The 10,498-nt window shown below is 43.4% G+C and overlaps 1 protein-coding gene across 1 annotated transcript in view; it reads left to right on the top strand.

Annotated features, from left to right (window-relative positions):
- Window positions 1-430: 430 nt before the first annotated feature.
- Window positions 431-10,498, top strand: part of LOC311359793 (solute carrier family 26 member 6-like) — a gene marked incomplete at its 3' end in the record, with an annotated part of 10,812 nt that continues 744 nt past the window's right edge. Inside the window, exons 1-18 of the mRNA XM_084479831.1 lie at window positions 431-706; window positions 2,337-2,476; window positions 3,059-3,169; window positions 3,613-3,791; window positions 4,563-4,727; window positions 4,994-5,146; window positions 5,382-5,464; window positions 6,009-6,156; window positions 7,340-7,453; window positions 7,628-7,705; window positions 7,898-7,993; window positions 8,250-8,356; window positions 8,454-8,523; window positions 8,742-8,834; window positions 9,062-9,175; window positions 9,301-9,654; window positions 9,981-10,035; window positions 10,343-10,496. Of these exons, the coding sequence (XP_084335957.1) occupies window positions 573-706; window positions 2,337-2,476; window positions 3,059-3,169; window positions 3,613-3,791; window positions 4,563-4,727; window positions 4,994-5,146; window positions 5,382-5,464; window positions 6,009-6,156; window positions 7,340-7,453; window positions 7,628-7,705; window positions 7,898-7,993; window positions 8,250-8,356; window positions 8,454-8,523; window positions 8,742-8,834; window positions 9,062-9,175; window positions 9,301-9,654; window positions 9,981-10,035; window positions 10,343-10,496 (2,348 nt within the window). The 5' untranslated portion in view covers window positions 431-572. The remainder of the gene's footprint in view (window positions 707-2,336; window positions 2,477-3,058; window positions 3,170-3,612; window positions 3,792-4,562; window positions 4,728-4,993; window positions 5,147-5,381; window positions 5,465-6,008; window positions 6,157-7,339; window positions 7,454-7,627; window positions 7,706-7,897; window positions 7,994-8,249; window positions 8,357-8,453; window positions 8,524-8,741; window positions 8,835-9,061; window positions 9,176-9,300; window positions 9,655-9,980; window positions 10,036-10,342; window positions 10,497-10,498) is intronic.

The raw sequence follows: 10,498 nt of genomic DNA, 5'->3' as shown, positions 1-10,498 counted from the left end.
TTTCATTCTTTTGTTATTGCTTTCCAATGGGACTATCGCCCTATATCTGATGACGTGAACAGGGAAGCGTCGTAAAGATAAACCTTTATGAGTTTTAAAGAGGAAACAGGGGCGCCATCGTGTCATCAAAGGTCACACACCAAGGACTCGGCTGGCGTAGTATTTTGTTTTACCAATCCTACTGTCCCCGGGGTTGAACCTTCGGTTGGGCAAAGGGAGGCTGTGTGCTCAGGCGATATTCAAGATATCCTATCAGCGCTGTCTTTTTCCTCAGGTTAATCATCGCTGGACGTGGAGCACAAAAGCTGCACTTCAAAATCCCGCTAGCTTTGGGAATAAAGAAGTGGGGACAGAGGTGGGGTGTCCTTTTTTTTTTTTTCTATAAATAGGACCAGAGTGAAAGTCCACATCCACAGTCCAAAACGCACAGCAGCACAACCAGGAATACTACAGAACAGAACAACATTTATATTTAATGTTTTTGCTAAAGACGACATTGAAATTTATAGATTCAGAAAAAAACCTACCGCCAACAAGTTGAAGTTGAAGAAAAAGCACAAAAAAGCATTCAAATGGGAGTCCCTTCCTCCGGGGACTTTTGTGTCCAGCGGAAGGTACTGGCCGAGTCGGCCCTGGATGAGTTGGGCCGCAGAAGGACGCACTCCACCAAGCCGCCCCTGACCCAGCGGGTCAAGGACTCTCTGAGGTAGGTCCTGGACAATGATCCAGCTGCTCAGGGGAACCGCACACTGTCACACACGGGAAGAGAAATCGTTGACTGTGGACTTTGATAATAAGGCAAAGTTTTCCGCGCTATTGTGAGTGTTGTTCCTAAATGTATCCTCAACCTCTTACTGAAAAATATGGTGATTTTGGGACAATGATAAAACAGTAGGCCTATATCTTACAATTTCTGTGGGACACTGTGCCACGTTTTACTTTCTCCATCTGTCCCGAGCACAATGTAGAATGAGCAGGCTTAGGCCTAAATTATTTTTTATGTATTTCTTATTTTTCACATTTAATTTCATGATAATGCAAAACCTTAAAATGCAAAAATCCTGCATGTTAATACAGGATATTTTTAAACACAGAAATATAATTGTGGTATAGGTCCATCTCTTTAATGCATTATTTGTGGTATATTTCATAAACACATAGATAACATTTAAGACATATAGACAAAAAATAAATACCACTAATACCACTGAATACATTTTCACTTGCCTTAAGAAAATGCAACCTCCGCAATTGAACACGTACCATATATGAATTAGAAAGCCAACAATACATTAAATAATGTTATCATTATTGTTGCAATGTGATGTATGTTAATGGTGAACACAATAACTACTCATTGACACCCTTTCAGCCTTGGGTGAATGTCATGGTTTACAAAGCTTGATCAGAAAACAACAATCAATACGATGATGCACTTCCTACACATCCTATTCCCATGTTCATAACATGCATCATTCAATAAACCTTCCTAAAAGTCTATTTTTAAATTAGTACACACACTGCTGGATCTTGTGATTCACAGTAGCTCCTCATCCAGATTTTTCATCAGTTATTTATAAGGTTGTGCTGACGCAGAGGGTCAAACTTTAGTGTACCATTTGTTCTTTGGTCCACCAATGTTCAATTTACCCCCTCTAAACCGTCCTCCACGTTGTAAACCTGGCTTTTAAGTACATTTTTATGTTACATTTTTCTGCATTGTGTACTATTTTAATGCATAAAAAAAATAGGCTTTAGTGTGGCCTAGGTGCACAGCATCACGTTGTTGTAGCTTAGCGGCCCCTCTTTGCCTATAGCCCACAAGTGAACTCCTCATGCGAGGACATCTGATAAACACTTGAGATGTGTTTAACTTCCAAGACTAAGACCCCTCGCCAGCGTGGTTCTGGTGTTAGCGACACCCTGACTGACTGAGAGGACGGAGCGCTTGTCTGGGCTCCTTCTCAATGTTTCTTCCTGGACGAATAAGGGAGTTTTTCCCCAGTTTTTCCCCCCCAGTTGGCCTTGAGTTAGGGCTGTCGTATAGTGTGGGCTGCGAAGCCATTTGAGAGCGCTACTGTGATAAGGGGCTGTACAAATAAAATAGACTTGACTGACTGACCTGATAGCCAGAGAACATTTATGCTGAGTAAGAAAGTACGATCACAAGGGGATTTGTGAATCTTACAAAGGAGATTTAGAAGTGGACATTCTGCATACTAATTAAAAAACATTGCGTGAATGTGGATGTACTTTAATCACTAAACCTGGTTTTAATTGCCTCCTGATCTGAGTCTATCTGCTCTTCCTCCTCCTCTTCTACCTCTGGGAGTCAGATGTTCAATGCCAGGGCTGAAAAGGGCGGTGTTGAAATGGGTGCCGGTGCTCTCCTGGCTGCCTCAGTACTCCATCAGGGAGAACGCAGTGGGTGACGTAGTCTCTGGTCTGAGTGTGGGCATCATGCATCTACCACAAGGTGCGTGTGTGTGTGTGTGTGTGTGTGTGTGTGTGTGTGTGTGTGTGCGTGTGTGTGTGTGCGTGTGTGTGTGTGTGTGTGTGTGTTTGTTGAGAAAATATGACATGAAATATGAAATTAACCCACACCTAACTCGTCGTTTATATATATCAGAATGTTGTATTCATTGAGCACCCGACACTATTTGTTCAAAAAGTACTTTGATAGCGTGCATGTGTGTGTGTGTGTGTGTGCGTACCTGCGCGTATCTGCGTATGTGTTGATATGTGTTGATATGTGTGTGTGTGTGCATTTGAATTGTGTGTTTTGTGAATGTTTTGTGTACATCTTAACATAAGATGTTAACCTGTGTTCTCACAGAACACACCGAGAAACAACAACAGATTTACGGATAATGCTCATCTCAAAGTTGTGAATTTTGTGACTTAGCCTACTTGCCATCAAGTTCACATTAACATATGATGTACATGTTTGCGTGTGTGGGTGCATTTGCATGTGTGTGTGTGGGTGTGGATCCATGTGCGTGTGCGCATGTGTGTGTATGTGTGCAGTACTTAATTGCAGATGTTATGCCCACATCAGGTATGGCCTATGCCCTCCTGGCCTCCTTGACTCCAGTGTTTGGTCTGTACACCTCCCTCTTTCCTGTGATCATCTACTTCATCTTTGGGACCTCCAGACACATATCCATTGGTGAGACACCCAGGGGAGAACGCTCTGGATTGAGCCTTTAGATCACAATGGTGCCGTAGACGGCCTTGTCGTTACAGCACAAACTTTGTTTGTGCTGTCTTTACATATAATCAATTTGCCTTTATTCTTTTGTACGTTTTATTTTATGTTTCATGATTGACATTATTGTTCTCATGATAATAATACAAAATACAATTATTAATGTTTTAACAACAACGTCGTATTTTACTTTTTTATGCCGGTATGTTGAGATTGACTCAATGTACCATGGATCAAATTCCTGCGTTAAATCATGGTTAGCCAAGAGAGAAGATGCTGATTCAGATTATACTATTCATTCACGTGTGTGTGTGTGTGTGTGTGTGTGTGTCCATGTGTGTGTCCATGTGTACATCCATGGTGGTGCACGTAATGTATGTATGCTTGCATGTGCGTGTGTCTAGGTACATTTGCGGTTGTCAGCATCATGGTTGGCAGCGTGACAGAGAAGTTCGGCCCAGACAGTGAGTTTGTGGTGGCGGGGAACGTGACCAACGGCACCGCTGGGGTGGACATTGAGGCGCGAGATGCCTACAGAGTCGAGATAGCATGCGCCCTGACCGCTGTGGTGGGAGTCCTACAGGTACACATCCGGTTTTTAAGTGCGCGTACCTCTCTTTCATCGCTATCCAAACTGTTAAAGCTAGGGTAGGCAATTTATTTGATACCCCTTTTTGTCCTAATTGTTTTTCTATTGACAGCATTCAATAAATAAAAAATAAAATAACAAAGAAATTCTGTATCTCTGGCTTTCACAGGCCTGTCATAAGCTCGTCCAATCGTTCATTTCGGCCCGAACTAAATGATTGGATGGCCTAGCTAGCTGTCTGTTTACCTACCAGCATACCTGCAGGCACTTGGCCGGAGCACTCTGCCCAAGCTAGTCATGTGTTTAGGGGGAGTTGCTTTGGAAGGCGGCCAGAAGAGAAGGGGAGGATATTTTCTATTGGATACTTTCAAAATAGAATCTGCTGGATGGTTACTCCAAATTGACTTCCCTAGTTACATCTCTCGTCTAAATACATTGAATTCAATTTTAAATATTCTCTATCTCTATTTATCCCACAAGGGTCAATTTAATGCAGGCACTTTGGTAAATGGAAAGAAAGGAAGACTATTAAAATGTAGATATTGTAGATATTCCAATATACAATATCAATCATACACATTAAAGACAATAAAAGCATCAGGTAAACATGATAGGCCAGGCAAGGCCTTTCTCATAATGTGCACAGTGTGTTCAGACAAAAGTACATTTTCAATCTATTTGCTGTATATGTAAATACAACTATATGTTTAAGAAATGTATTGTCATTGTGACTGGGAGACCATGCAACGTGTCTTCTTTGTCCAGATCCTGTTTGGCCTTGTGCGGTTTGGCTTTGTGGTCACCTATCTGTCGGAGCCTCTGGTGCGTGGCTACACGACCGCAGTGGCCCTCCAGGTGCTGCTGTCACAGCTGAAGTACGTCGTAGGGGTTCATACGACACGCTTCACCGGACCTCTCTCACAGATTTACGTGAGTGTGTTTCATATCGTGCTCTATTCCTCCACACATTTCTAAGTGCCCCGTCTGAACTATTAGACATTAGATAAAAAGGTAACTTTGAAATGTGAATTTAAAATGTGAAGGCGCAAAAAATAAAGTAATACAAAACCAACATGCCTGTGTGTATTAACACACAGGTTGGTATGGACTATGAATAGCAGTATTTGAGTACATTTCATCCTGCTGTATTTCTTTGCACTCCATCATTCATTTATTTTCCTTGTTTCCCCTCCTAGACGTTAATTGACCTCTGCTCATTGCTACCGAAGACAAACATTGCAACGCTGGTGATTAGTATTGTGGCACTTTTTGTCCTTGTTCTGATCAAGGAACTGAATGCCTACTACAGGAAAAAGCTACCTATGTCCATTCCCATAGAACTGATAGTTGTAAGTTTTTATTTTCTTCCTTCCTTCTTGTATATTTGCTAACATATGTATAACCACCAGGGGACGCCATAAGTCTTTTAGCCTAAATGACGATGGAAATGTATTGAGCTAATGACGTCATAAGATAATGTTTTGGCTTTTGATGCTTGCATTCCTAAAAAAAACACGTTTTCATTCATTTATACAATATGTATGTATATGACATGATAGCTTTCTTGTGGTATTTATTTCACAGCTCATAGTAGCAACGATCATCTCATATTTTGCACAATTCAGAACTCAATATGGAGTGGATGTGGTTGGAGCAATACCCAGTGGGTAAGTAGACCTACATTGTTTATGTATATTAGTAAATGTATCTGATAGAGTCCATTCAGGGACAAACTGTAAAGCGAGAAAAAAGAGTTATGACAACACACAACAGAAATATACAGAATTGAAAAGTTTGATTTTCAAAGCAATAGAATATGATAATGAGATTATTTGTTTGTACCATAGGGGAATAAACAGAGAAAAACAAATGGATGTTTTTCTCTTTACAGAGAAAGAAAAAAATACTCACATCAAATCACACATGTATACCACACCCCACTTGACTTTTTGTTTGCAGGGCAGGGCCTCAAAACTAAATATTTCCAAAGGCCTATTCATAAAAACAGGGTAGACTAAAGTGGCACATAACTTTACCACACAAAGACACTACTTATCAGGCCAAAGTCAGTTTAATCCCTGGGGAAAATAATTCCCTTCAGGCATTCATAACTTTCAAATAATTCGGTACAAAAGCATGCCGTCTGCAGTGAGACATCTATCACGTGTCCAGGCTAACAAATTCCTCTTGTCTCTCCTCCCCCCCCTCCAGGCTGAAGGCTCCTCGAGTCCCAGATGGCAACTTATTTATATTGGTGTTCCCCGATGCATTTGCCATCGTGATCGTAGCTTACGCCATTAGCATCTCCATCAGCAAGACTATGGCCCTTAAACATGGCTACACGGTGGATAGCAATCAGGTACGGCTGGGTCAAACATAACTAAACTCACGCACACCATTACTGACGCATACATACTGATGTAGAGACACGTTGTATGAGGCTCTGTGTATTTCACAGTGTGCTACGGTGTGTTCTGTCAAAGAACGACAACAACAGCAACGACAAACAGAACAATTCAAACTGACACATGTGTACTCTACCCTCCGGTTCAAGAGGAGACAGAGAGAGTCATTTTTGGAATCCTCCACTCTGTGCTCCGTCACACTCAGGCATGACTGTAACCATGGCACCCAAAGTGTGTTTATTGTTTACCTCCGGACAATCAGCGTAGACTAGAGGAGACTAGAGATGGATTCCTTTTTAGAGTTGTCTCTGTGTGTGTGTGTGTGTGTGTCTCTCTCTCTCTCTCTCTCTCTCTCTCTCTCTCTCTCTCTCTCTCTCTCTCTCTCTCTCTCTCTCTCTCTGTGTCATGAGCAGGCCAAGTAATCATCCTCTTCCACATGCCTCCATGTGTTAATTCTCCAGGCTAGTACTGGCCTAATATTAGACCCCGTTCTCTTAAAGCTTTTCTAAAGCTGGCCCTATTTGTTCCCCTCTATTGCTCTTGTCATGTCTGTGATCAGCTAGAGAACTCTGTTTTTACAGAGCTTTATGTGAGCTTTATCACAGAAACACGCAAGCGCAGTCCATGGCAAATGACCGAGATGGTGGTGATCTGGAGAACAGCTGTGCACTGGGAATACTGAAAGCTTTTGCAGAACCGTGCTGAACTAAATGTTTAATGTCCAACAATCTTCGTCATTAAATATGTCTGCGTCTACAGGGAGGGGTTCAGGGAGAAGATGGAGCAGGACTGTGAGGTTTTAATTAAAAGATAATACATTTTAATTCCCATGGATTATGTGGTCAGACATTTACCCAAGTTTTCTTCGAAACTGTATCAGGAAACCTGCACTATTCATATTTTCTCTTCTTATTGTATTATCTTTAATTTAAGTAGTAAGCCACGAGAGGCCGTGGTTAACACTGTGATTATAGAAATAGCTAAGAGACAGTGGCTTTCAATACAACAAGCAGAAGCCATTATTGAACACCAGCGTAAATGGGCTTGTTCTTGGAAAAATAGAGTTACAAACCGCCCTGTTTCAGTAACTTGTTAAATATGAAATGTGGCTCATGTAGTTCTGTGGTGTTTCTACAGGAGCTGGTAGCCCTGGGCCTGTCCAACGTGTTCGGGGCTTTCTTCCAGTGTTACGTTGTGACGGCTTCTCTGTCCCGTAGCCTCGTCCAGGAGAGCGCAGGAGGCAAGACCCAAGTAATACACACACACACACACACACACACACACACACACACACACACGGGTTCATCTTCATGGATATACAGTCTCAGGTCTATTCAGACCTGTGACCCTAACCCTAACCTCACTTACCTAAATAGAATGAAGAATTGTGTGAATCATCATTGTGATAATTGTATGTTTGCTCAGGTCGCAGGACTCGTATCTTCCATCATTGTGCTGATCACCATTCTGAAAATTGGCTCTCTATTTGCAGAGCTCCCCAAGGTAACTTTCTTCAACCCATCTCGAGAGGCAGAGAGTCTACACAGTAGAGGGATCCCTCTTTTGTGGATGACCTCTTCCTCTCTCGCATCTCCATCAAAACTCTTTTTGGTACAATACATAATATGTAATGATGTGTGTGATTGCGTGTGTGTGTGTGTGTGTGTGTGTGTGTGTGTGTGCTTTGCCATGCAGGCAATCCTAGCCACCATCGTTTTTGTGAATTTGAAAGGAATGTTTAAGCAGTTCCACGACATACCTCTGCTCTGGAAGAGCAACAAGATCGATCTGGTATGGCTTCATAACGTGTCCTCCAGTCCTCTCAACAGTCCATCCAACACTGTGCCCAATCCTCCTCTCATTTGCACACTTTCCATATTTGTATAGCCTTATCATACCTTTGTGTTCTACATATATTTTTCTTTATTTAAATGTATATTCTGTATTCTATATTATTGAGCTGAGTAACTGAAACAGAAGCAAATTCCCCCAAATCAATGAATGAACAATGGGATCAATAAAGTAAACTGATCCCCCCCGCCCCCAGATGATCTGGTCGGTCACCTGGGTGGCCACCATCCTGCTCAACCTAGACATCGGTCTGGCCGTGGCCGTGGTCTTCTCCATGCTCACAGTCATTTTCAGGATCCAGCTGTGAGTGCACACACCTTCCTCAACAATGTTTAACGCTGTTGAAGGCGCCGGTTGCACGTCCCCCTGTTACATCTCCCTGAAAACCTGTCTCTCTCAGACCACGCTACTCCATCCTGGGCCACATGCCGGGCACGGAGCTGTACGTGGACATGGACGCTTATGAGGAGGTAAGGAGTAGGTTCATCTCAGGTGTTTGGTGCCTCCCATAATACACCCCAAGCGTTCTGTAACAATGTGTGAAATAATCAAACTCTATGAATAGTTCTGTGAATAGTAGAGTGGTTCCATGAAATCTGGTGATCTGTGAGTCGAAGTGAGGAGATGAACGCTGGAGCTATGTTTTGAGTCCCTGATCACCGCTTGTGCTGCCGTTGTGTCCATGCAGGCCAAACAGATTCCAGGAGTTATAATCTTCCGTTCTTCGGCTACAATCTGCTACACCAATGCAGAGATGTATTTGGAGGCGCTACAAAAAAAGGTGTGTGTGTGTGTGTGTGTGTGTGTGTGTGTCTGTGTAAGCTTATGTAGGTGTTTGTGTTTATAGAATGTGCAACTTATGAGTGTGTTAATGTGTGTGTGTGTGTGTGTGTGTGTGTGTGTGCGTGGGCATATCTAATGGAAGGGTAAAAATAAATTCCTTATTTGTATCCTTAATTGCTTTCACTTGCTGTCTAATGTTCTCACTGCATCCTGCCGGCTTTGCAGAGTGGGATCAACATCATAGAGCAGCTGACAGAGAAGAAAAAGCTAGAAAACAAACTGAAAAGGCAACAGGAGAAGGAGAAAAAGAAAGCTAAAAAGGCGGCAAAGAAACTGCAGGTACAACCCTGCATCCAACGCACGCCCGTTGACCTGAGAATGAGCGTAAACGCCCTTGCCTCGACGGTGTGAGCCATGAATTAATGAATGCGTTCCCGCTGCACCTCTCTCCAACCTAAAACCAGGTGGACCTCAACAGTGAACACAACCCTTCAGTGAAGAAAAAAGGCAAAAAACACCAGACGGTTCTTATCAGCCCAACGGAGGCGGGCCCAGTGTACGGCGGTGTTGACGGACAGGTGAACTCGGCCTATCAGAACGACCCAGAGGTTTCAGACGCCTATCAGAACGACCCAGGGGTTTCACACGCCTATCAGAACGACCCAGGGGTTTCAGACGCGTATCCCGCGGAAGATGATGACAACGCCAAGGAGAACGGGGCCGTGACGCGCAAGACACGGCGTCGCACGCACAGCGTTATCTTGGACCTCTCCACCACCAGCTTTGTGGACACGGTCACAGCCAAGACACTAAACAATGTATGATGTTTTCTATTTGTTGTTTCATATCGGTATGCTGTTTCCGCACACGCACGCATGATTAGTTCTTGTCAACGTGTAGTAAGAAACAGATATCTCAACGATCAGGCTTTATCTGTACATAGGAGCATGTATCCCTTTAGTGGGAAAACGTCTTGGAATTAAAGAAGAGGTCCTACGTTGTATTGAACTGAATTGTTAAATTAGCTCCTGTCGTATGTACCACATACACCCAGTGCGCACACATCTTGTACTTTGGTGATATGAGGTAAGATGAGGAAGATGACATACTCACATGGTCACATTTCTACAACATCTATGTGCAGATATTCAGAGACTTTGGAGAGATAGATGTGAGTGTCTATCTGGCTGGCTGTCAAGGTGAGCTCACACCAGACACAACACAAGATCATCCTTGTCCTTTGTACACACACACACCCCCCACACACACACACACACACACACACACACACTAAGGCTGAGGCAATACATGAGGGTCAAATCCTGACCTTGTACAGCCAAACCCAAACACGGGTAACCCTCACATTTCCCTATAATCAAAGCAAAACTGCCACAGCAGTCCTCTTTCCCTTTTTGTGAATGGATCTTTCTCCTGTTTGTGTGTGTGTGTGTGTGGGTGTGTGTGTGTGTGCTTGTGTGCGGTCCCTGTTGGATGACTCGCCACCAGTTTGCATTGTGCAGCAACTGAAGAGGGCGGGCATCTTCAGCGAGTCCATCCTACTGAACAATCTGTTCGTCACCATCCACGACGCTGTCCTCCACACTCTGGAGCGCCAGGCGCTAAAGGACTGCGGCCAGGTGGGGACCCGCTTGCTGAAAGGGC

The sequence above is a fragment of the Micromesistius poutassou genome, assembly GCF_964030765.1.
Source record: "Micromesistius poutassou genome assembly, chromosome: 15".
Taxonomy (NCBI): Eukaryota; Metazoa; Chordata; class Actinopteri; order Gadiformes; family Gadidae; genus Micromesistius; species Micromesistius poutassou.
The sequence above is the reverse complement of the archived record's forward strand: the minus strand, read 5'-3'. Positions and strand labels throughout refer to the sequence as shown.